A 27158-nucleotide genomic window follows, 5' to 3' on the forward strand; every position below is an offset into this window, starting at 1 on the left:
CAGGAGGGTTTTCTAAAGCAGTATGTAAATAGTCCAACTCGGGAAGGGGCCATACTGGACCTGGTGTTGAGGAATGATCCCGGCCAGGGGGTTGAAGTTTCAGTAGGGGATTACTTTGGGAATAGTGATCACAATTCCGTAAGTTTTAGAATACTCATGGACAAAGGCGAGAGTGGTCCTAAAGGAAGAGTGTTAAATTGGGGGAAGGCCAACTATAGCAAAATTCAGCAGGAGCTGGGGAATGTGGATTGGAAGCAGCTGTTTGAGGGCAAATCCACACTTGATATGTGGGAGGCTTTTAAAGAGAGGTTGATTAGAGTGAAGGACAGACATGTCCCTGTGAAAATGAGGGATAGAAAAGGCAAGATTAGGGAACCATGGATGACAGGTGAAATTGTGAGACTAGCAAAGAGGAAAAAGGAAGCATACATAAGGTCTAGGCGACTGAAAACATACGAAGCTTTGGAAGAATATCGGGAAAGTAGAGCCAATCTGAAATGAGGAATTAAGAGGGCTAAAATGGGTCATGAAATATCTTTAGCAAACAGGGTTAAGGAAAATCCCAAAGCCTTTTATTCATACATAAGGAGCAAGAGGGTAACTAGAGAAAGGGTTGGCCCACTCAAGGACAAAGGAGGGAAGTTATGCAAGGAGTCAGAGAAAATGAGTGAGATTCTTAATGAGTACTTTGCGTCAGTATTCACTGAGGAGCGGGACATGACGGATGTTGAGGTTAGGGATAGATGTTTGATTACTCCAGGTCAAGTCAGCATAAGGAGGGGGTAAGTGTTGGGTATTCTAAAAGGCATTAGAGTGGACAAGTCCCCAGGTCCAGATGGGATCTATCCCAGGTTACTGAGGGAAGCGAGAGAGGAAATAGCTGGGGCCTTAACAGATATCTTTGCAGCATCCTTGAGCATGGGTGATGTCCCGGAGGACTGGAGAATTGCTAATGTTGTCCCCTTGTTTAAGAAGGGTAGCAAGGATAATCCAGGTAATTATAGACCGGTGAGCCTGACGTCAGTGGTGGGGAAGCTGCTGGAGAAGATACTGAGGGATAGGATCTATTTACATTTGGAAGAAAATGGGCTTATTAGTGATAGGCAGCATGGTTTTGTGCAGGGAAGGTCATGTCTTACCAACTTGATAGAATTCTTTGAGGAAGTGACAAAGTTGATAGATGAGGGAAGGGCTGTAGATGTCATATACATGGACTTCAGTAAGGCGTTTAATAAGGTTCCCCATGGTAGGCTGATGGAGAAAGTGAAGTCGCATGGGGTTCAGGGTGTACTAGCTAGATGGATAGAGAACTGGCTGGGCAACAGGAGACAGAGAGTTGTAGTGGAAGGGAGTTTCTCAAAATGGAGAACAGTGAACAGTGGTGTTCCACAGGGATCCGTGTTGGGACCACTGTTGTTTGTGGTATACATAAATGATCTGGAGGAAGGTATAGATGGTCTGATTAGCAAGTTTGCAGATGACACTAATATTGGTGGAGTAGCAGATAGTGAAGGGGACTGTCGGAGAATGCAGCAGAATATAGATTGATTGGAGAGTTGGGTGGAGAAATGGCAGATGGAGTTCAATCCAGGCAAATGCGAGGTGATGCATTTTGGAAGATCCAATTCAAGGGTGAACTATACGGTAAATGGAAAAGCCCTGGGGAAAATTGATGCACGGAGAGATCTGGGTGTTCAGGTCCATTATACCCCGAAGGTGGCAACGCAGGTCGATAGAGTGGTCAAGAAGGCATACGGCATGCTTTCATTCATCGGACGGGGTATTGAGTACAAGAGTTGGCAGGTCACGTTACAGTTGTATAGGATTTTGGTTCAACCATATTTGGAATACTGCGTACAGTTCTGGTCGCCACATTACCAAAAGGATGTGGATGCTTTGGAGAGGGTGCAGAGGAGGTTCACCAGGATGTTGCCTGGTATGGAGGGCGCTAGCTAGGAAGAGAGGTTGAGTAGATTAGGATTATTTACATTAGAAAGACGGAGGTTGAGGGGGGACCTGATTGAGATCTACAAAATCATGAGAGGTATAGACAGGGTGGATAGCAAGAAGCTTTTTCCCAAAGTTGGGGACTCCATTACTAGGGGTCACGATTTCAAGGTGAGAGGGGTAAAGTTTAAGGGAGATATGCGTGGAAAGTTCTTTACACAGGTGGTGGGTGCCTGGAACACGTTGCCAGTGGAGGCGGTAGAGGCAGGCACGATAGCGTCATTTAAGATGTATCTCGACAGATACACGAGATGGGCAGGGAGCAGAGGGATACAGATCCTTAGAAAATAGGCGACAGGTTTCGATAGAGGATCTGGATCAGCACAGGCTTGGAGGGTCGAATGGCCTGTTCCTGTGCTGTAATTTTCTTTGTTCCTTGTTCTTGGCTCGCTGCCATGGAAAGGCTGCCAACATCATCAAAGACCCATTGCTCCCTGGCAATGATCTCCGACAACCTCTTCCGTCAGGCAGAAGGTACAGATGCCTGAACACACGAACCAGCAAATTCCAGAACAGCTTCTTCCTGGCTATTACTAGTTTGATGAATGGACTCTCTAGCCTCAAATATTGCTGATCTTGTTGACATCGATCTTGCCTAGCGCACTCCCTGTGCAATGTAATCTGTATGCCTCTCAGTCTTTTCGATCTGTACAATCTTGCTTACTGTGATCTGCCTGTACTGCTTGTAAACAAAGCTTTTCACTGTACTTTGGTAGTCATGACAATAAATCAATCAATCAATCAATCAATGTCTCTTCACAGATGTTGCTAAACTTGTTGCATTTCTCCAGCAATTTCTGGCTTATGCTTGTTTCTGATCTGCAGCATCCAAGCAGTTCTTTGATTTATTTTTTATTACTGGCTACATCTAACCTGCTACACCTACTTCACCACTGATCTGAGTATTTCCACCTACCCCAACAACCCTTCACCCCCTTATTTAAGATTCTTTCAATTTTTTTCTTTAAAATAAAGTGGGCAACAAATGTAGAAAGAATTGGGCAACAAATGTAGAAAGAATTTTTTTTTAAAATTCATGTAACTCTGCAAGCGAACATGTCACTTCACCTCTTTGACATTCTCGTCGCCCACTTCGTTGTATCTAACCATATATTTAAGCACGCTGCCTAGTGCATGATCCCAATGGACCCGCATCTTACTGTGCGTGGCATCGGAAAACCAGATATTGCGGGGTCCAGCCAGTGGCACTGTGGAGACAGAAATGAAACAGAGCTCAGCAGAGAAAAACAGGTGACAAAATACCATGAAGCAAGTCAAAATAAAATCAGATACTGAGTTTTGACATGACTCACTGTGGCTACATTATGTGGGAGGCAATGGGGAATGTTGGGGGAATGGCCTTATAGCATTATCGCTGGACTGCCAATCCAGAGACCCAGATAACATTCTGGGAACCTGGGTTCAAATCCCACCATGGCAGAAGGTGGAATTTGAATCCCATAGAAATATCTGGAATTAAGAATCTAATGATGAATCCATTGTTGATTATTGGGGAAAAACCCACCTGGTTCACTAATGTCCTTTAGGGAAGGAAGCTGACATCCTTACCTGGTCTGTCCTACATGTGATTCCAAACCCAGCAATGTGAAACCATCATCTTGTTAACAAATATTAAAAAAAAGTGGCTCCATTAAGAACAAGTTTAAGTTCCTCTGAGCACATCTAATTTTTCCTACTGGTGTTAATCTAACCTCCACAATAATCTTTCACAGACTAAAATGCCTCTCAAAGAACTAGAATTTGTTTTTAATTTATCACAGAGACATCAAAAATTTACTATGAAGAAAACAAGGAATTCCAAAGGAAATGAAGTTTTCAAGCATTAATTCGAACCATTCTGGGATTTGCACCAGAACACACCATTAAACTCATGTGATTGCCACCATGCGATTGTCAAGGGAATCAAGGGTTAAGGGGAGAAAGAGGGAGAATGGAATTGAAAAGCTTATGAGCCATGATTGAATGGTGGAGCAGACTCGATGGGCTGAATGGCCTAACTTCTGCTCCTGTGTCTTATAGCCTTGTGATAAAGGTCAATGCTACATTTGTCTTCTCATTACTTTTCATAGATTATACATGACATACAGCATAGAATTAGATTATCTGACTCAACCAGGCCATGCTCATGTTATGCTTCCCTTGAGGCTCCTCCATCATCGTTCCCATTTAAATCTATGAGCATTATCCTCTGTTGCTTTCTCCCGCATAGTCTTGTCGAGTCTATATTGTTTACTTTAAGCACTGCCTGCGCTGAGAATATCCACATTAGGAAGTAAGTTTTTTTCTGAATTCACCTACCAATATCTTAGTGACTACCTTATCTTGACGACCTCTGACTAAGCTCTTCCCACAAGAGGAATCATTCCCTCTGTACCCTCACTATCAACACCTGCTGTAATTTAAAAAGCTCTGTTTGGTCACCCTTCAACCTTTTTTCAACCCCAGAGAAAAGAGACCAAGTTGCCAATCCTTTTCTGACACAGATACCCAAACATCTCTAGCATCATCCTTAGAAATATCCTCTGAAGGCTCTCCAATTAATCATAGACTCATAGAAACCCCACTTGCAGAAAAAGACCATTTGGCCCATCAAGTCTACACCAAATCTCCAAGGAGGGTTTTACATCCTTCTGTATTCTTCTACTTCCTTTTGACAATATGGTGACCAGCATTGCACATAATTCAATGAAATATCTATCTATTCTATCTCCCAGATAAACATCAAAGTAAGGTCATTATTCTTAATATTTCTTCCAATTCTCTATCATACTGTGTGATATCCTCTGTCTATTCCCTTCGGTCCTATTCTCATACCTGGTTTCCATGTTTCTTGTATCAGTGCACTTGTCTTTCATGATACTTCAATAAGGAAACAAATACCACTGTGCTTCTACAGTTCCATTCCAAATGGATTTCCTTTCATCTAAAGAGTATAAGGTCCTCAACTTGAGTTCCTTCCACCATAATTTTGCCTGGTCACTTCTACCTAGCCCCTGTCTATCCTTCTGCTTCCACCTGCATGACCTGGAGTGTGAAACTGCTTAACAAAGATGATGTTCTGCTCAATGAAATGGATCAACTTCTTTACTGAAAAGAGAGATCCTCAAATTTCAAATGCCACAAATTCAACTCCCTAAATTTCACACCTTCCCTTGAGCTGCCTTTTTTTCAAAAACCAAGCTTAAAAGTAGATGCAGAACTGAGTGAAAATCTGCAAGCTTTAGAGGCGATGTAATTAAAATATCTTACAGGTAGTTTCTTGCACACTCAATGGATCACTGGGAACATCACCATACAAGGCATGAATTGTAATGGTATATTCCGTGTTGGGAAATAAATTCTCCAGCCTCACATCGGTGTTATCAGGGCCAACTTTCAACTGCAAGAGAAAATATCAATCATTTGTAAATAATATGGATAAAGAATGAAGAGCAGCATTATTACAAATTCACTTTAAATTACAATGAAATTGATGACAATTTCACACATCATTTTTCTATCTGACATCTTCTATGTGACACTTACTACGTGAAGTTGAATATGTCTGTGAGTAATCCTGCAAACAATGTCATTAAAGAACAGATTATCTGCTTCTGGAACTTGCTGTGTAGAAATTGGCTGCCATTTTTCCCTACTTCCATCATATTCCCACGATTATGGGCTAGACTTTGAGTACCCAGTTCAACAGGTTTGGAGGAGGGGCAAAGGGGACTTGTTAAATCCAGCCTGCCTGTTTCATACCTACCTAGCCCGGCCAAACAGCACATTTACACCAGCAGTCCGTGTGCTGTCAAGTGCCCCCTTCAGAAATGGTCAATTGTAGCCCTTCAGCAGGCAAGTAGTTCCCAAAAAAGACTCATTCCACCACCCTTGGGATTTAACCAGTGACAGGAAAGGTGTCATCAACCCACCATTATGGGTTGGTGCTGGGCTAGAGGAGAGGAGTTCTCTCAAAAATCACCAAACGTCTTCTCTGAGGTTTTGCTGCATTCCAACTCCTAAGCAGGTGGCTTTCGCCCTACTGACCTCTCAACTCCTACACCCCAACAGGCGTCACAACCATATCCCTCTACCCCAGCCAGCTATCTTGCCTGGGCCTGCCAGCTGGGCTCCTGACAGAACCTCCCAATACTTACTAAATCCCAATCCAATGCCACATGTCTCTGTCCCAAAGCGATTAAGAAACACAGGCCCCTGATTGATCAGTAGCTCTCTAAGGTGGGTTTTCTCTTGTTGACAGGATGAAACCAGTTTGGAGCCAGGCAGCTCATTAAATTCTATTATATTAAAGATAACATATCTTTATGCTGCAATGCTCCAGCAAAACTCAGCACAAGCTGGAAGAACATCTCCTCATTTTGAGCATGGGAACCCCTGCAACCTTCTGGACTTAATATTGAGTTTAGTAATTTTAGGACTTAAGTACCTTTCATCACACATCAGGCCTTGTCATCACATGGCATGCTACCCATTGTCAGCCATCAATAGTCCCCATTAGCAGCTATTCATTCCCCCAAACTGACCTTTACCCTCTCCTTTGCCTGTCCAACTGTTTTTCTCTCTCTGGACTCTATCTCCACTTACTGTTTCTCTCCCCCTCCTTCACCTCATCCTCTATATAAAACATCCTTTCCCTTGCTGCCATCAGTTCTGAAGAAGGGTCACTGGGCCCAAAATGTCAACTCTGATTTCTCTCCACAGACCTGCCAGACCTGTTGAGCTTTTTCCAGCAATTTCTGTTCTTGTTTCAGATTTCCAGCATCCGCAGCTTTTTCTGTTTTGTTTTTAAATATTAGGCAGGACCTGGGGAAAATTCCCCGACGCTTTCTTTGAAATAGCACAAAGTCTTTTGGTAGGGACATAGTTTAACACCTCATTTCAGATTATATGCTTAAACCACTGGGGCAGGGACTTGAAACCACAATCTCATCTGACATGGAGCCAATGCTGACAATTCAGGACTGAAGCAGTCCTCCCATAAATTGTTACTCAGCAGTTCTTAAGAGTCCAAGACATAAATCACATAATTATGCTGACCAACATTAACTCTGTGGCTGGCCTCCCTATCCCTTTGACAACACTGCCTTTCCCGAGTGAGAATCATGCCAAAGCCAAAGTGGAGCTGAAGTGCTGCTTATGCTCTGCACAGGGTCAGACAATGATGTGTTAGGCACTCTGGAAACGTTTCAGAGAAGTTTTGACTAAAGTTTAATGAGCCCACTTGGTATATATATAATTCTGTTTTCACAAGCTATGTTCTTAAACGGGGAAATATTTGCAAGTGTTAAAATCTCTTAAAAAGAGAGAGAGATTATGACTAAAGATTGCGACTGAGCAATAAAACTGAATGTGATATAAGGCAGAAGGCAAGGGAAACTGTTTGGCTGTTTCTTAACACAGGATGAAATCCTGTGGGTCTGTAGTTTGGGATCATGTTTCACTGCCAATGACATTGCTTGTTGCTCACTGTTTTCTGAAAAAGAACATTAATCAAGCAAAACAGTTCTTTAACAGCATTTTTTAAAAATTCTCATATGGAATGTGGGTATTGCCAATATTTGCTGTCCATCCCTAGTTGCCCTCAAACTGATTGACTCCCTGGGCCATTTCAGAGAGGAGTTAAGAGTGGACCAATTTGTTTTAGGTCTGGAGTCACGTGTCAATCAGATCAGGTAAGGATGGCAGATTTACTTCTTAAAAGGCATTAGTGATACATTTTTACAACAATGGTTAGTTATATGGTCATCATGAGGCTAGTTTTTAATTCTAGATTATTTTATTCAAATTTCATCATCTGCCATGATTGGATTTGAACCCATGACCCAGAAAAATTGCATTAATCTCTAGATTAATACTCCAGTGGCATTGCCATCAGTTTCCCCTCACAATCAAAGTCCAAACCTTTTCAACAATAGTTAACCATTACAAACAAAACTATCATTAAGTCATTATATTGTTAGGGCAAAGAAAATGATTGAATCCTCAACGACACCACACCTTAATCTATGGGCAGAATGTGTGCCGTACTTTCAAATAGATTTGAGAAAAATCATCCAAGCTGCAGGAGGTAGGTAGGTCAGAGAGCTATATATATAGGCATCATATCACTGAGCTGGATATCAAGATCACGGGAGGCAGGCCTGAAAGTTAATGATATATCAGTCAGGCCTGGATACTGTTAATAATCTGTTTTTCTGTTGAGAGTGGCGTCCCTAGCAGATACTGATTGGCTTTGTCCTTGAACTGCTGTAGCTCTTGTGGTATTAATCTCCAGTACATTGATCCAATGACAATGGAGTAGCAATGATATGCACCCAAGTCAGGATGGATTGTGACCCACAAGGGGACACTGTGACAACAACATTGCAATTCTTGTCCTTCTCCATGGGAAAGGTCAATAGTAAGCAAATGTGGATGAGTTAATGCAGTGACTCCTACTGATCATCCATACTGCAACTGCAATGCAATAATGATTAGTGGTGGTGGTAGCAAGAGTGATTAGTTGTTGTATTCTTTTTTATATCCATTCCTGGGACATTAGCATCATTCGCGATACCAGCAATTATTGCCCATTCTTAACTGTCCTTGAGCAAACAGTGCAATGCTTTTTAGGGATTGTTGATTGTATTTATCCAGGCAAAGAGTGAGCATATAAGGTGGAAGATGAATGGAGCTCACAGCCACTGCCGTGGATGTAGCCATGATGGTTGATCCAGTCCCCCTCAATTCACCCCTAAGACACTGTTGATAGGGGAGAAGACTCAACTTTCTCTGCTTTGAGATGGTCATTATTGGAAACTGTAGCACAAACGTTTCCTTCTTTCGCACAGAGCAAACCGGGGTGCCATCAACATCCTGTCTAGCATGGAATGGGCTGTCTCATTCTGGACAGAGCATTGTAAATGGAGCTGAATAATGCAGAATCAGAGAAAAGTTATGTGAAGCAGATCACGATGGAAGGTCCAAAAGCACTTGGCTCCAACAATGATGCCCTGGGGCTCTATGATAGGCATCTCTCAATCTCATCAACTTAGAACTATTCTTCCCTTAACTCCCTCATGGGAAGTGGGAATCACCGGCAAAGCCACAATTTGTTCCCCATACCTGACTGCCCTTGAACTTGCTCAGCTATTTCAGCGACTTATTGAGACTCACATTGCTATGGGTCTGGAGTCACATGGAGACTGGAATGGGTAATGATTGCAGACTTCCTTGCCCAAAGGGTATGGGTGAACAAGACTTTTTTTTTCCAAAAATCACTCATAGTTTCCTGGCTGCCATTACTGAGACTAGCTTTTATTTTAGATCTATTAATTAAGTGAATTTAAGTTGCTATGGTGCAATTTGAACCCTTGGCCCTGGAGTATTAATGTGCAGCACTGAATGACCAATCCAATCACATTACTATTATGTCACTGTCTCCCCACAATGAGAGGGTTTCCTGCCACCAACAGTTACCCTACATTGCAAAAAGATTCACTGATTCCACACTTGGTTGAATGTTGTCTTAAAGGTGAGGGCAGCTACTCTTGGCTTCCCCATTTCATTCAGCTTGTGTGATGTCTGGGTCAAGGTTTAGAGCCAAGTGACTTTTGATAGGATTCAAAATGAGTGGGCAGGCTATTTGTAACCTGTGCTACCTCATGCTGGTGTGGTCAATTGCTTCCAACAATTGATTTGTGGTTAGGATGAAGCTGAATAAGATGGTGGCTAGCCAAACTAGTCAATTTGTCTTACGGATAAGAAATACCTGGGGGATCCAACAAACATGTTGACTACAGCCAGTGTTCATAGCTGTCCTGGAACAACTTGGAACATGGAACAGCTTAATCTAATGCATAAGTCTTGCACGGAGGGGAGTTCCTTTTCCTCAGTGTCATGAGAGATGAACCAAACAGACAGGGCATGAGGATAGAAGAAGGCAAGGGCCTCAGGACCAAGCTGAGTATAGTCATTGAGCATTTTTGGCTGAAAACACTTTCAAACACATTGACCTTATGTATACACGTACACAATTCTTCCTCCTATTCATTCTCTTTATCCACCACCAATTGCACTGAAAGCAGTTCAGAAAAAGTTCTTGCAATGAAGGGATCTTCTTACAAGGATAGGTTAAGCAGACTGGGCCTGTACTCATTGGAGTTGAGAAGAATGAGATGTGATCTCATTGAAATATATAAGATTCTAAGGGGCTTGACAGGATAGATGTTGAGAAAATGTTTCCTCTCATAGGGGAATCTAGAACTAGGGGTATTGTTTAAAAATAAGTCTTCTCTTTAAAATGGAAAAGAGGGTCCATGAATTTTTGGAATTTTCTTTCATACCGAAGTGTGGAGGTGGGGTCATTGAATATATTCAGAGTTGAGTTAAACAGACTTTTTTCAAATCCATTACGGTGTCAGATATTATGGAGCAAGTGGATCTTACTGGTTAATGGAGCAGGCTGCATGGGATAAATCATCTACTCCTGCTCCAATTCCTTGTGATCTTATTTACTTTATTTACTTTCTTCGCTCCTTCATTGTTCCTTGAGAAGGTGGTGATGAGTCATGGTCATGGGTCACTTGGACATTTCAAAGGACACCTAAGGTCAACTCATTGCTGTGGCTGTGAACCCATGGGCAGACCAGACTGAGTAAGGATAGCAGATTTTCTTCCCGAAAGGGACAATTGTGAAACTGATTTATTTTAATGTATCAATCCGTTAATTTCATGGTGTGGAGGTGCCATCTTCCATCCACTTCACCTAACCATAATTTCATTGTAATGTCACTGTTACTGATCCTAGTTTTATTTAAAATTGTTTTGTTCGTTAGCTGAATTTAAATTCCCTAAATGCCAAGGCAGACTTGGGAGATGATGTTATGGTGGTAATGTCACCAGGCCAATGTAGAGACCCTTAGGTCGTGGGTTCAAATCCTACCACAGCAGTTTATGGGAATCTAGATGCAATAAATCAATCATCTGCCTTAGGAAACTAGTGGCAATTATTGATTGTATAAAGTAATGTTGAGGGTATACACAGGGTGGCACGGTGGCTCAGTGGTTAGTTGCTACCTCACAGCACCAGGGACAGGCCATTTTGTACCTGAAACTGTGAGAATAAAATAAATTACCGAAGGGATGGTGCAACATAGCACCAGTTGTTTTCTAAAAATATTATGCGTGGATAGACCAACATTGGCCTAATTGTTATGGTACGTCATCAAAACCCTCACAAACTATTGAACTCCCAGAGTGGTAGTTGGCAAATTGGAGTTTAATTTAAAACAGTTCAATATTCATCAAAATCCAACTCTTTTAACAAATGTCTCCCGGGAAGTAGCCAAGCCGAGTTTATTTGTGACTCCAATCCCACATAAATGTGGTTGGCTTTTAGCTCCCAGATGTGGCCTAACAGGCTACTTAACTGACAAAGTCCCTGCGGTTGAGGAAGAATTTCTACTGCAACCACCATCTCCTCAGGGACAACTGGGAGATGGACAATAAGTACTGGCTTTGCCAATGACATTAATCCTGAGAGTAAATGATAAATTGCTTTTTTGTCTCTCTACTCAGTCCATACACAAGTAAAATACAGAATCTTGGATCTCACAGAAGCTGGTTAGAGCAAATAATTGACCAAACAACGAGCTGAATGGAATTTGACAGGTAACACTAAAGGAGCCAGGGAAATTAAATTGTATTTTCCAATACCTCTTTCTGTGCAGTTGGCTGACTGGCATTAATTGGTGTGTAGAGCAGCATATATCCTGAGGCACCCCTAGCTGGCTCCCATCTGACATTCATCGTGGTAGGGGTAACATCGTAGACATTTAGGTTTCTCACACCAGGGATGGGCACTGTCAAAAAAGAATTGAAAAATCACGAAGAAGCAATTGCAAACAAAACAATTCGTCAATTAACAAAGTGGTATCCTGGTATCTGACATCCAGCTCCTTTTCAAGTATCTTGAGGCAGATTTTCTGACTAGCAAAAAAGAGCCTTGAAATTCCAAGGCAAAGTGTCTCAGGGAAACATAGAAGCATAGAAGATAGGAGCAGGAGGAGGCTATTCTGCCCTTCGAGCCTGCTCCACCATTCATCACGATCATGGCTCATCGTCCAATTTAACAGCCTAATCCTGCTTTCTACTCATAACGTTTGATTCCATTTATTCCAAGTGTGAATCTAGTTGCCTCTTGAGTACATTCAATGTTTTGGCATCAACTACTTCCTGTGGTAATGAACTCCACAGGCTCACCAATCTTCGGGTGGAAAAATATCGTCTCATCTCCATCGTAAATGGTCTACCCCTCATACTGTGGCCGCTGGCTCTGGACACACCCACTATCGGGAACATCCTCCCTGCATCCACCCTGTCTAGTCCTGTTAGAATTTTATAATTCTCTGAGATCCCCCTTCATTCGCCTAAACTCCAGTGAAAACAATCCTAACCTAGTCAACCTCTCCTCATACATCAGTCCCGCCATCTCTGGAATCAGCCTGGTAAAACTAGGCTGCACTCCCTTGAGAGCAAGAGCATCCTTCCTCAGAAAAGGAGGCCACTCACCTAACCTCTCCAGATCATGCTGAAGGATCTCTGCATCCTTTTCACAGTTCACCTTCCCACCCAACTTGGTATCATCTCCAAACTTTGAGACGTATATTTTGTTCCCTCATCCAAATCATTAATATATATTGTTAATAATAATGATTCCACGATTCTATTCTATTTTATGAATAGCCGGGATCTCAGCACCGATCCCTGTGGCACCACACTAGTTACTGCCTGCCAATTTGAAAAGGACCCATTAATTCCTACTCTTTGTTTCCACTCTGTCAACCGGTCTTCTATCCATCTCAATGCACTTCCCCCAATCCCATGCACTCTAATCTTGCACAATAATCTCTTATGCGGGACTTTGCCAAACGCTTTCTGAAAGTCCATATATACCATATTGGCTAGCTCTCCCTTGTCAACTCTACTTCTACATCTTCATAGAATTCCGATTTGTCAAGCATGATTCCCCCTTCATAAATCCATGCTGACTCTGTCTGATCTTGCCACTGCTTTCAACATGCTCTGCTATAAAGTCCTTCAAAATGGATTTGAGAATTTTCCCCACTACCGATGTTAGGCTCACTGGTCTATAATTTCCTGTTTTCTCTCTACCTCCCTTTTAGAATATTGGAGTGACATTAGCCACCCTCCAGTCTGCAGAGACTGTTCCAGAGTTTATAGAATTCTGGAAGATGACCAACAATGCATCCAATGTCTCTACAGCTACTTCCTTAAGTACTCTGGGATGTAGATTATCAGGCCCTGGGGATTTATCGGCCTTCAATCCCATCAATTTTCCCAGCACCATTTCTCTACTAATATTGATCTCCCTCAATTCTACAATGAACTGAGGGCAAGAGGCTGAACATCATTGCTGGAAAACCATCACCAGGTGAGTGTCAGAGTCAATGACTTCCCCACTCAGAGGCAGCACGGTTGATAGGGTAGATGGACAACAATTCTACCCCATGGTAGGGGAGCCTAAAAGTAGACAGCATAGGTTTAAGGTGAGAAGGGAGAGACACAAAAGGATCCATGGTGGCAATTGTTTTCACACAGAGGGTGGTGAATGTCTGGAATAGTCTACTAGAGGGAGTGATGGAAGGAGTACAATTTCATCATTTACGAAACATTTAGACAAGTACATAGGCACAGCAGGATATGGACCAAACGCATGCAAATGGAACTAGTTTAATTCTGAAAACTGGCCGACATGGACAGGTTAGGCTGAAGGGTCTGTTTCAATGCTGTAGGCCTCTATGACTCTATGACTAGCAAGCTGCAGAGTGGAGCTCCCTCTGCAATGCCCCATCAATGTTCCTCAACTTGCGCACTGAAGAGCATAGCTAACTTTACTAGCTCTGCTCCCTGCATCAGTTCTCTGTTGAACATACTGATACTAAATACTTGACTTAAAACAGAGCTGTAGAGGCACCAGAAAAATTGTACGGCAGATTTCTTTGTTTGCACGTTTAGGGAAACATGCCAGGCAAGATAGGGCTGGATCATTTTCACTGCATCAAACAGTCACAAATAGCTTGAAGCCAAGTTTCGATGGGTGTTCTGCCAATACAATCAAACAATTTCAAACAAAACAATCTTAAAGGTTTGACAAACCTTTTTTTGTTACAAGGACCTTATCATATAAGTAAAAACAAGCAGATAATATCTGACTCACGTGTGGTCTCTGTTCCGTTAAGAGGTTCACTGACTTCTCCTTCCAGTAATCCGTATACATTAACAACATATTCCGTGTCAGGCTGCAGGTTTGTCAATACTGTGGTCTTGGTTCTTCCGCCTACTAACACCTGAAAGAGCATATTGCCATCATCCAAATATGGCCATGAACTGGGGACAGTAAAACAATGCAAACAAAGGGAGAAAGGCTGGACATGTGGTTCCCTACACAATACATAGTTTTGACTCTTTGGTTCTGACCCATATTTATTGGTAATCAGAATGGCTACATGAAATTCCCTGTGTAAGAGATGGCTTCACATTTTCATTGAAAGAGTAGGAAGACGAAGTTAACACAATTGCATTCATTACTGCAGCCACACAGAGTGACAGCAAAACCATAAAGTATCTGCCCCACTTGTGAGAGAGGTGTGGGCCTCATGTGTCAATCTGATGCTGCATTCCCACTACAGTGTGAGTCCGTTCCAGCTTGAGCCCAATCTAGATTACATCATTGCAGAGTCCACAATGATCACAGCTGAAGCTTGAAGGTGCCCGGACTCACAAGTAGCAATGTCAAAACAAACTCTCTCTTGGCCCTGTGAACTCAAGAAAGACCACATACATTTTGAATATACAGTTGGGTGACTTTCCTGCAACTGCATGCTCATAACACAGTGGTCACTGTTTGACCACACGGCACAACGTGCTGATTGTGGGGCAGGAGGAGGGATCAAGTACAAAATAAATAAATGTACAACCACATAGACTAAAGTTTGACCTCTTAACAGTTGTCTCAATTTGACTTCATTAATATTTACATAACACTTGAAAAGCTGTTAACTAACCTCTTCTGGTCTCCCTCCAGCTACTGGTTGGTATTCCACCCTGTACCGATCAAAGCTTGAATCAGAGTGATCCCACGTTACCCGGAAAGAGCGATGAGTTGCCTCAGAGGTAACCAGGTTTCTTGGAGGATTCAAGTCACCTACAACAGCAAATGACAAGAGAGAACATGAGTAGATCCCTCTAGTACTCACCCGGATAGCTTAGCACCCACCCATTTCTCATGGTTCCCAAACTGACTGATGGACAATCCCAAGCATCTTGCTAAAGCTCCTTCAGCAGCACCTCCCAAACTCTGCAACCTCCATCATCTGGAACATCAAGGGCAGCATGACCTTAATGGAAACACCATTATTTCCAAATACCTCTCCAAGTTCCATGATCAGAGGATTAGATAGGGTGGACAGTGGGAGCCTTTTTCCTCGGATGGTGATGGCTAGCATGAGGGGACATAGCTTTAAATTGAGGGGTGATAGATATAGGACAGATGTCAGAGGTAGGTTCTTTACTCAGAGAGTAGTAAGGATGTGGAATGCCCTGCCTGCAAAAGTAGTAGACTCGCCAACTTTAAGGGCATTTAAATGGTCATTGGATAAACATATAGATGATAATGGAATAGTGTAGGCTAGATGGGCTTCAGATTGGTTTCACAGGTCGGCGCAACAGCGAGGGCCGAAGGGCCTGTACTGCGCTGTAATGTTCTATGTTCTATGTTCTATGTTCTCTGAATTGGATACATATTGTCATTCCTCCATAACCTTGGGTATATCCCGTCTGGCCCAGGGGACTTATCTATCCTCATGTTTTTCAAAATTTCTAGCACATCCTCCTTCCTAACAACAACCTGTTCGAGCATATCTGCCTGTTTCATGCTGTTCCCAAAAACGTCAAGGTCCCTCTCACTGGTGAATACTGAAGCAAAGTATTCATTAAGGACCTCCCCTACCTCCTTTGACTCTGCACACAAGTTCCCTCCATTGTCCCTGATTGGCCCTATCATCACACTGGCCATCCTCTTGCTCCTCACATAAGTATAGAAAGCCTTGGGGTTTTCCTTGATCCTACTCGTCAAGGTTTTCTCATACCCCCTTCTAGCTCTCCTAAGTCCATTCTTCAGTTCCTTCCTGGCTACCTTGTAGACCTCTAGAGCCCTGTCCAATCCTTGCTTCCTCAACCTTAAGTAAGCTTCCTTCTTCCTCTTGACTAGGTGTTCAAGATGTCTTGTCATCCAAAGTTCCTAGAGCTTAACATCCTTTCCTTGTCTCAGTGGGACAAACCTATACAGTACCTGTAGCAACTGCTCCTTAAACAACCTCCACATTTCTGTCATGCATTTCCATGAGAACATCTGATCCCAATTGGTGCTCCATAGTTCTTGCCTAATAGCATTGTAATCCCCCCTCCCCCAATTAAATACTTTCCCATACCGTCTGCTCCTATCCCTCTCCGTGACTATAGTAAAGGTCAGGGAGTTGTGATCACTATCACCGAAATGCTCTCCCACCGAGAGATCTGACACCTGACGTAGTACAGTCTTGACTTTATAAAACCATCTAATAGCAGGCAGCAAATTGAAACTTTGTCGGTCCATTTTGACTCCTTGAATTGAAAGAGAATCATAGAAATACTTGCAAACTAAAGGAATTGGAAGGCTAAAGGGGCAGTTGGGCAAATTAGATAGCTTTTTCCAAGACCTAGTACGGGTACAATGGGCTGAGTGGGCACTTTTACTGCAACATGATTCTCTGCACAGCACTTGGTAAAATCAAATTCTGGAACGATATTTCGTACCTGGCCCCTTGACACTGTTACAGAGGTTCGTGGTGAGGTCATCAACAATTTCGATGAGCAGGGCAAAATCAGCCACAGTGTACACATGGATGCTGTCTGGATCTGTCGCAATCTGCTTCAATTCAGCTTCATCCGCATTTTTAATACCTAAGCAAGAACATCAGACTCGATAACAGCCTGTACTCAAGAAAGCGATATAGTTGAAATGTAACCAGGCTAACAATCCAATGCCCCTGGCTAATGCTCTGCAATATGGCTACAGTAAATACTGACAGATGGTTTCCAATGCTCAGTATTCAGAGCAGAATTGTATATCTAACTTCAATACTAAAATTAACAAGCTGTGATTTTTACTACCTCTTCAAAGCATACCCATTGCAAAGTCATTTTTTTAGAAATAATATTGCAGGTATTAATATTGATACATTTGGTAACAATGCAGTTATTACTGATCTAGCAATCTAGAGAATGCAAGCTTAAGTCCCTCCATAGATGTTTGACATTCAACTTAGTTTTAAAAAATGGAAAGAAAGTTTGGTATCAGTGAAAGTGTCAGCTTCTCATAAAAATTCGACTATAATTTAGGATACAATATTCATCCTGAATGGCGATATCATCTTGGTTGGTTGAGTTTAGAAAATCTTCTGCACAGACTGTTTTGACCAAGTTATCTTCAATACCTTTAACTGCCTTCTCTTCTTTCCAGTTTCACACTCTGTTACACACCATGTCAACTCACCAACAGCATACAGCTCCACTCCAATGTTGCGTAGAGTCTCTGAGGGAACGGCAACATCATCTTGTGACTTGCCATCAGTGATGAGGACACCAATCTTACGTGCATTTGGCCGAGCACCAGCATCAGCCTTGAAGTTGTTTTGCAATATGTAGCTGAGAGCCATGCCTGAAAATAACATTGAGAGAATCGCATTAAAAAAGGGCAAGTTGGATTAATTATTGAGAGAGGATTCATTGAGAAATAAACTGAGAGTGGGAATTGGTTGAAAGCTTTGGCTAAAGATGTTCTCTGCTCCAATTTACTAGGAGAGAGATTAGAACATGGGTCTAGAAAAATGCACCAAAAGGCAGTGGGGGGATTCACGGCTGCGCAGACAGATCACTGACCCCACCTCAGAGTTAGAAAGGTTAAACTTGTGCTATAATCTGGTCAGCCGTCACAAGCAGAGACTGATGATCTGGCCTTGAGTACAAGGGGTGATGTGCATTGGGGAAATTTGTGTCTGATGGTATGGCTCCCCCACGCTTATTTACAGGCTGTGTTTAGCGTTACAGCAAAGGTATTCCAAACACAAAACCCACGACAAGCTCCTTAGACAGCACCTTCCAAACCCATGACCACTTCCATTTAGAGGACAAGGGCAGCAGATACCTAGGAACACCACCACCTGCAAGTTCCACTCCGAGCCACTCACCACCGTGTGTTCCTTCAGTGTGGCTGGGTCAAAATCACGGAACTCCATCCCAAAGGATATTGTGGGTCCTGCACATGGACTGCAGCGGTTCAAGAAGGCAGCTCACCACCACCTTCTCAAGGGGGCAACTAGGGACGGGCAATAAATGCTGGCCCAGCCAGTGATGCCCACATCCCATGAATGAATTTAATAAAAAGGTAAAGGTATGGGGAAACCAACTTAGCTTGGAAGAATTGTAAACTGTGAGGAGGACAGTGTGGAACTCCAGAAGAACATAGACAAGTTGGGAGAGTGGGAGGATAAGTGGCAGATGAGGTTCAATGCAGAGAAGGGTAAGGTGATGCATTTTGGTCAGAAAAACATTGAAAGATAATATAAAATAGGGAGTACAATTCTGGTGGGTGGGTACAGGAGTAGAGGGGCATAAGTGTACAGATCATTGAAGGTTGCAGGGTAGTTAGACAGAGCAGTAAGTAAAGCTCACAGTATCCTTGTTTTTATTGATAAGGGCATACAGTGGAAGAGCAAGAAGGTGATGTTCAACTTGTTTAAGACATTTGTTAGACCTCAGCAGGAGTATTGTGTACAATCCTGGGCATCACATTATAGGAAGGGTATGAATGCATTGGAGAGAGTGTAGAAGCAGTGATTCTGTAATAGCTAGTCTTCGTTAGAGACTGGTTCAAGTCATGATCAGCTACAGGTCATCTGTGAACTAACTAAAAGACAGCACAGATTCAAGAGGCTGAATGGTCTATGTTTCTAAAAGATCATCCAGATCCACAGGATAAAATAGCTTACCTGTTAAGGTGTTGCCACCTTTGTAAGGTAAAGTTTCTACAGCATCAAGTAAACTCTTCTTGTCTCTGTACTGGTTCAGGTTCCATTCGGTCCTTGGGTCTCCGCTGTACTGAGTCAGACCTAAGAACATTCAAGCAGTACAGTGAGCCATGTCATTTTATTTTGTTGCTTGGAGAAATGAAATAGCAAATTGACAGAATCAAGGAGGATTCTGCGAGAGCTCACCAAACTGGACTCTTCTTGGGCCGATGTCGAAGGCTTGAACCAGCTTGCCGATGAAGCTCCTGATCTGGCGAAAATTAAGTCGCCCGATACTCCAAGATCCATCCACAAGCAGCACAATATCAGCAGCTGCCTTAGTGGTACATTGCAGCCCTGTCACAGTGAAAAACAGTTACTACGAAGAACAAACCTCTGGCGTAAAATTTTAACCTACTTCAAAAGGAGAAAAATGTATATGTTAGGCAGCAGATACCATTATTTAGCAATAAATTGTATAAATTAACAAAACATAAAAGACAATTTGCATTAGAATTTGGCTAAGAAACACAAGCAAATCAGGTTGAAATTTGCTGTTATGCTCACCTTTGCAATTAACATTAAGTAATCTCTATCAACCTTGGGAATTAAATTGGGGTTATAATTGGCAATGCTTTCGTGACAAGAGTTCAGACAATTTTTTTGCCACTTTTGCCACACAATGCCATCACATACAAGTAACACAATGACGCTTCTTGTTACATTTCACATCTTTGTGCCTCATATTTTTAAGCAGACCAGAAAATAAATCTTAGCAACTATTTTTTGAATGAAGATTGTTCCCCTTTAAAGCTAAAACACCTTGGACAGTGGTAGATGGTTATATGGTAATCCGAGCATAGAGCTACAAATAATAACATTCTAAACTTAATACTGAATTAAGATTTTTGAATTGGAAATTGAAGTAATGCGGAATTATTAATGCATTTTTCCAATGGGTGAATTAGATTGTAATGCAAAAGGACAAAACTACTAGAAATCGATTGCCAAATATCCAAATATAATATTCCTTGCTTACAGCAACTGAACAATGAACAGCCTTGGATTACCATCTTCCTCACCAGCTCATTTTGAATAAGGGATATTGTATTAGGTTAATTATTGTCCCCTTAATGCTATCCTGCTGAAAGTCGCCCAATGTTTTTGAAGATCCTTCGAATTCAAAAACAAACAGTCATTGTGTCCAATTCCAAATCAAATACTGTAAAAACATCAAAATCAATAAAAGTGATGAATTGTAAGTCAAACACTCAATTCTAACTCAATTCATGTAGGTTAATATTGTTACATATGTGTTTGTGATTTCTGTATGAGAACACAGCACAAATAGGCTAAAAACAGTTCCCAGATTCCACAATTCCAATTGTTCTCATAAACAAACTAAAATATAGAAAAACTCCCTTTAACTCGAGGCAGAAATCTCCAGAAAACGGGATGAAAATATGAAGGATTGCATTGCACAAACACCAAAGATGACAAGACACAGAAAAGGTTTGAGGGGAATTTTTATTTAAATGCATAAGTGCTTGCATATGTTTCAACAACATTTTGTTTGTCTTTCTTTTTTGCTGTTTTCATGACAATCCACATAATTGCTGGTTACTTGATATTGCAATGACTTCCAGCTTTTGGCCTCATTTGTACCCATCTTGGAAATTTCAAGAAACATCCACTCCATAGCTTAATATGTTTCTTCTGTGCTCATGTACGGTTCCTGCTTTCATTGGCTGGAGTATTGTAAGCAGGTACGTAGCGCTAGCTGCAAAATGAAAAGGGAACGGGAGTGGAGGAACGTTGTCTTCTGTGTAAATGTCAAAACTGAAAATGTTACGGTTTCACAAAGGAATAAATAATCATTAGAGTCTCTGATCCATGCGCGACATATAGACTGTACATGCTCATGACTGGAAAAAAAAGAACAAATTTTATATTTTGAAGTGGTAAAGGCATCTTAGTAGCTACATTGCTAAACTCTGCAATAGTTAGAGCAGACTTCCAAATTTCCCATACAAACACTTAGTACACTCATTACTTCTGTGTGTTACATCAATTCATTTAAAATAAACAGGTTAATATCTGAATGTAAAGGAATCGGAGAAAACAATAACAGGGAAAAATTCAGTGCTTTGAAGATTGATTATTCTACTGTTCTGAGTGGGATCTCCAAAGCCTATATTCAAATGAATCTATTATTCTTAAATTACAGTTTTTAATCTGTAAGCCCTGAATCTGTCCACTGTTTGCATTTAGTAATATTTGGAGGTAAGGCAAGTAGTTCCACTCAATGGCAAGGAAACTGGAGGAAGGTTTAAGCATTTGCAGTCAGTAGCTGAATGTGCAACAACCTTTTCCTGCCTGAAATATGACAGCACAGCTGTTTGAAATACCTGACACACACTGCGAATGTGTTCCTACTCTAATGCATGCTAGAGTTTAGAATACCTTTGGTGGCAGTGGCCCAGAGGTGACATCCGGCAGTCAGAGCACATGGAGACCCCCTGTGCTGGGCTGCTATGGAGAGCCCTTGGAGTGGGACTGCAACGTCAGTCTTTTTAACTTTGTTTGTTTTTCTGACCTATGGCTCTACTGTGTAAAGATGTAACGTAACTTTTGTTTTCTTCATTTCTTTATTCTGAGCTAAGGATTGTACCTAGGGTTGGTGACATTATTACACTGTAACTAATCTGTAACTGAAGAAGTTGTACCTAGATGCCTTTGTACCTAAGACAGTGCGGTAAGTGGTGATTTATAAACTATTCACCATAGCCTCAAGATTAGAGTGAGCAGATTTAGGACTGAATTGAGAAGGAATTTCTTCACCCAGAGGGTTGTTAATCTGTGGAATTCCTTGCCCAGTGAAGTAGTTGACGCTACTTCAGTAAATGTTTTTAAAAAAAAGGTAGATTTTTTTTGAACAATAAAGGAATTAAGGGATACGGTGAGAACGCGGGTAAGTGGATCTGAGTCCACGAAAGGATCAGCCATGATCTTATTGAATGGCGGAGCAGGCTCGAAGGGCCAGACGGCCTACTCCTGCTCCTAGTTCTTATGTTCTTATATGCACTGAGTACATGTGACAATAAAACTAATTCAATTCATCTGAGTATTCTTTGGAATAACTTATATTGGAACAGTATGGTGACACCATTTATTTGTTGCTGTATGTTGTAGTTTAGAATTGTGATGGGCAATTCTACTGAAGCAAAATAATTGCTGACATACAACATAATTCAATATCATCCCCTATGAAATATTTATAATATTATCAATGAGCATCACAGTCAGTGTGATATGGTAGAATACAATGAAGTCACCATAGCCCTACTTTTTCAGCAGACAGAAATAACTGCTGGTAAGTTTAAATCTGAGGGTCACCACACTCCAGGAAGGGGTATAGGTTCAGAAAGAGAGCCCTTGTGGTAATCACAGCCTCTGTGGGCAATGAACCCAAGCTGTTGGCATCACTCTGCATTTCAAACCAGCAATCCAGCCAACTGAGCTAACCAAATGCAAAAGTATGGTTTATATGAACGTAATTTGACTTTGTTACCCTGAGGCAGTTAGTTTTGTGACTATCTTATTGCCACTTTAGAAGTGTGGGGTCACTGTTTAAAATGCAGAATTGACTCGATTAAGTTAGATTTAGTGAAAACATTTGCACAGAAATTCACCTCTGCACAGGCATTCATATCTGCATTGACGGAGTGCAGAGGGGAGATTCATATGAGTGTATTAAATGTTCATAAGAGGACAGAATTTGGATCTCAGTCTGAGGGAATTCAATTCATATGCGTGTGAGTGCGCGCACACACACACACACACACACACACACACACACACACACTCTCTCACACACACACACACACACACACACACGCACATGCACAATGTCCTAACTTTATTACTTTATTCTCACAAATGACAATTGGAGTTCTTTGCACTGAAGGTGCTCGGGAACTCCCCCTGCAGGCAGTACTAAGGATGACAGCAGTACACTCTGGTGATGAAGGAACATGCAACTGGTCCAATAACCATGGCTGACAGTCCCCAGCCCCCATGGAGGCAGCAATAAAAAACCCTGACAACATTGACGTGACTGAGAGGTAAAGTGCACCTTTCTAGTCTGAGGTTAAGGTTGTAGTCAGATGCCAATGGTATCACTGAAACCTGTATTATATATTTAAAGTGGTTTCCTGATCTCTTTCAGTAAGGGTCTATGAGGATCTAGTGAAGATCAAAGAAGGTAGGTCCATAGGTTGCATTTTCAGCACCTAGCCCCTGCCCAAACCCTCGTTCTCCCATATTCCAGTAGGTGGTGAGTGAATATGTGCTGAAATTAACCAGCAAATTGTTCAGGTGAGTATAATATAAATTGATTGTCTGGCAATGAGAGTAGGATTAAGATTTCAGGATTAGGTCCATGGAAGAATTGGGAAGAAAACTTAAGAGAAGTATGAATATGGATCAAATTCTACATCTCTTTAACATCTTCATTTGCTGTAAAAGCTCCTCAAGACAACATAAAACCATTGTCACACAAAGACATTCATAAGAAAATAGGACATAGGCGCAGGTGTAGGCACTTTGGCTCGTCAAGATTCCTCTACAATTCAGTAACATCATGGATGATCTTGTGCTGTCAGCTCCACTTTTTGTTCTGCTTCCCATAAGCCTTGACTCCTACATTGCATAGAAATCTATCTAACTCAGCTTTGACTAAATTCTATGACTCAGCCTGCACTGTTTTCTGGGGAAGAAATTTTCTAAAGCAAATGACTCTCTGAGAGAAAAGATGTATCCTTATCTCCATCTTAAAAGAAAGAGGTCTTATGTTAAGGGGAGTGATATGTTCGTCATCAACCCTGAAGATCCCCTTCACAATCTTATATCTTTCAAAAAGATCACCTGTCATTCTTCCAAAATCTAATGGGAAAAGGCCCAATCTCTTCAAACTCGTTTCACAAGAAAAGCCCTTTATCCCAGGAATAAATCAAATGAAAATGCTTTGTAATGTTTCTAATGTAATTGTATTCTTTTTCAAATAAGGAGACCAAATTGTACACAGTACTCCAGAAGTGGTCGACACTCTGTATACCTTCAGTAAAGTTTCTCTACTTCGACAATCTATGTACCTAGCAAGAAACACCAATATTCTATTTGTATCCCAATCACTTGCTGTAACTGCACACTAGTTTATTGCAATTCATGTACCGGAACCACCAGATCCTTCTGTACCTTCTGCTGCAACCCTCCTCCATTTAAATAACATACTGCCAAAGTTCACCAGCTCCCACATTATACTGCATCTGCCATTTTGTTGCATTCCCTCTTGAGTAGTCCATATCCATTTTAAGACTCTTGAATACCTCTTACCAAAACAAACACTGAAAAGGCAAATTATACTCAGCAGGTCTGGAAGCATCTGTGGAGAGAGAAACTGAGTTAATATTTTGAGTCCCATTTGAGTCTCACTCAGAACAAACTTGAAACATTAACATTGTTTCTCTTGCTCTACAGATGCTGCCAAACCTGCTGAGCTTCTCCAGTGTTCTTTGTTTTTGATTTCCAGCATCTCCAATATTTCGCTTTTACTTGCTTACCAATCTTGGTTTCCTTGGCAAATTTAGCTACTGTGCGTTCAGTCACCACATTGAAGTCATTGATATAAGTTTTAAAAGCTGAGGTGCGAGCAGTGATGTCTGTAGCACTTACACAATTACAGCTTGCCATCCCAAAAAAAAAGGATGTGAGTGTCATTAATGGCTGCTTCCTGGGTAACTAATTATTAACTAACCAATCCTTTATCCATGTTCCTCCTTATATCATAGCCTTTCATGATAGTTTGTCAAATGACTTTTGAAAACCCATGTGCATCAACCACATCTAGTTTTAAAAGATTCTCCTTTATCCATCTATCTTGCTACTCATCACTCCATTCATTCTATATCCAGTAAATTATCTACTTACAAAAATAACTTTTTAAAAATTCTAATATTAAATTCTTAAAAGTTTTTGAGGTGATGTCAACTGAAAAATTTAAGCTGATATGAAGATTTTTATCTGGTATGGCTATTATGGAACCAATAGAGTTAAGATTCAGGTCAGCTATGATATAATTTTATGGCAGATCAGATTTGAAGCAAGGGAGGTCTTGTGATGCAGTGGGTAGTGCCTTGACTCTCAGATAGAAGCTCCAGATTCAAGTCCCACTTGAGGGCCTGTGTGTTTAGAACTTACTGGTATGTTGTCTTTTTGTAAATCCTTCCTAAATGCCTAAGGTAGTTTTGAGAGATTGAGAAAGACTCCTGGTCACTGATAACACAGTGTGGAGCTGGAGGAATACAGCAGGCCAGGCAGCATCAGAGAAGCAGGAACCCGAAACGTCAATTTTCCTGCTCTTCTGATGCTGCCTGGCCTGCTGTGTTCCTCCAGCTTCACGCTGTGTTGTCTCTGACTCCAGCATCTGCAGTTCTTTCTAACTCCTGGTCCGTGACACTTGAGGCATCTGACTTTCACCAGGGAAAACAAGTGAGAGATCACAGACCTAAGCATGTGCTATGTCTGCTCCATGAACCTCTAGGTACAGGAAGGTTTCCAAGTCAGGTTTGGGTAGCTGAAAGGGATCCTTACGTTCCCATTACTGCCAACATCTAACATGTCGCTGCTTTGGAGAGAAGTTTCATGTTAAGTCACTGGTCAATCAGTAAACTCATTACCTGGTGGTCCAAGAGGTTTCTCCTTTGCTTCTTCAGAGAGGGTCGTCTGTTCTTCCCCATACAGTGGGGCACTTTCGCCATCCTCAAACATTCCGGAAACAGCCACTTTATAGGTGGTTCCAGCTCTGGAAACAAAACACAATTTGACATAATAGTTCATATCAAAATGTTTGCCTTGCAATCAAATTGATCACTTCATTGTGAGGCAACACCTATAGCCAGTTAGTAATAATTCCAAAAAGGTATGAGAGAGAGAGAGAGAAAAAAAATCATTTATGAGTAGTCACTCCCGCAACTCAATCCCCAGACCTAGCATTTACTACAAAAACTGAAACTGCTGGAGAAACTCAGCAGGTCTGACAGCATCTGTGGAGAGACAAACGGAATAATTGTTTCAAGTTCAGTGACCCTACTTCAGAACTCAGCATTCGTTATCATAATGTACAGTTATTGCTGGACTAAAACACTCAGAACATAGAAAATAGAATAGGAGAGCTCTAATACTGAGCCCACCATGCTTGTGCTGAGCATGATGCCATTCTAAATTAATCCCATCTGCCTGCACATGGTCTGTATCTCTCTATTCCCTGCCTGATCATGTCTCTGTCTAAATGCCTCTTAAACAATGCCATTGTATCTGCTTCTACCAGCTCTGCAGGCAGCGCGTTCCAGGTACCTAACATACTCTACACAAAAAACCTGCCTTGCACATCTCTTTTAAGCTTTCCCTCTCTCCCTTTAAACATCTGCCCTAGACTTTTCCAGTTCATCTGGAAAAAAGACTCTGACTATCCATCTTATCCATGCGCCTCATAATTTTACATACTTTCATCAGGTCACCCATCAGCCTCCAACGCTTTAGCGAAAACAATCTGAGCTTGTCCAACCTTTCCTTACAGCCAATACACTCCAATCCACTCTCACATCTTGATAAACTTTTTTTGCACCCTCTCCAAAGCCTCCATATCCTTTCCATAGTGTCTCAACCGAAATTGCCACAATTTCTCTCACAGCAGCTAGGAATGATGTTGGGCAGAGTCCTTTAGGCACGGTTTAGGAGAAACTGAGATGAACAATGCCTCCTGCATCCTGCCTGCACCTCCACCCCTCCTCCACCACCAACCTATCTGCCTCCATCCCCTTTATCTCTGATCTCCCCTTCCAGCTTCTCAGAGTTTTGAGAAATTTCACCTGAGCATTATTGAATAAACCTTACATCGCACCACACAGGGAGACACAGGGAACTGACCGGTCAGTATAAATTTTAAAAGGATCAACTTAAATG

General features: G+C 41.7%; 1 protein-coding gene across 1 annotated transcript in view; it reads right to left on the reverse strand.

Moving 5' to 3' along the window:
- LOC109915609 (collagen alpha-1(XII) chain-like) overlaps positions 1 to 27158 on the reverse strand; it is a 259058-nt gene that overhangs the window by 156526 nt on the left and 75374 nt on the right. The window contains exons 16-25 of the mRNA XM_048601391.1: positions 25874 to 25998; positions 19344 to 19493; positions 19119 to 19238; positions 17624 to 17788; positions 16885 to 17031; positions 15096 to 15235; positions 14249 to 14378; positions 11725 to 11870; positions 5278 to 5407; positions 3076 to 3215 (exon numbers count right to left, since the gene is read on the reverse strand). Coding sequence (XP_048457348.1) covers positions 3076 to 3215; positions 5278 to 5407; positions 11725 to 11870; positions 14249 to 14378; positions 15096 to 15235; positions 16885 to 17031; positions 17624 to 17788; positions 19119 to 19238; positions 19344 to 19493; positions 25874 to 25998 — 1393 coding nt within the window. The remainder of the gene's footprint in view (positions 1 to 3075; positions 3216 to 5277; positions 5408 to 11724; positions 11871 to 14248; positions 14379 to 15095; positions 15236 to 16884; positions 17032 to 17623; positions 17789 to 19118; positions 19239 to 19343; positions 19494 to 25873; positions 25999 to 27158) is intronic.

The sequence above is a fragment of the Rhincodon typus genome, chromosome 9, assembly GCF_021869965.1.
Source record: "Rhincodon typus isolate 14 chromosome 9, sRhiTyp1.1, whole genome shotgun sequence".
Taxonomy (NCBI): Eukaryota; Metazoa; Chordata; class Chondrichthyes; order Orectolobiformes; family Rhincodontidae; genus Rhincodon; species Rhincodon typus.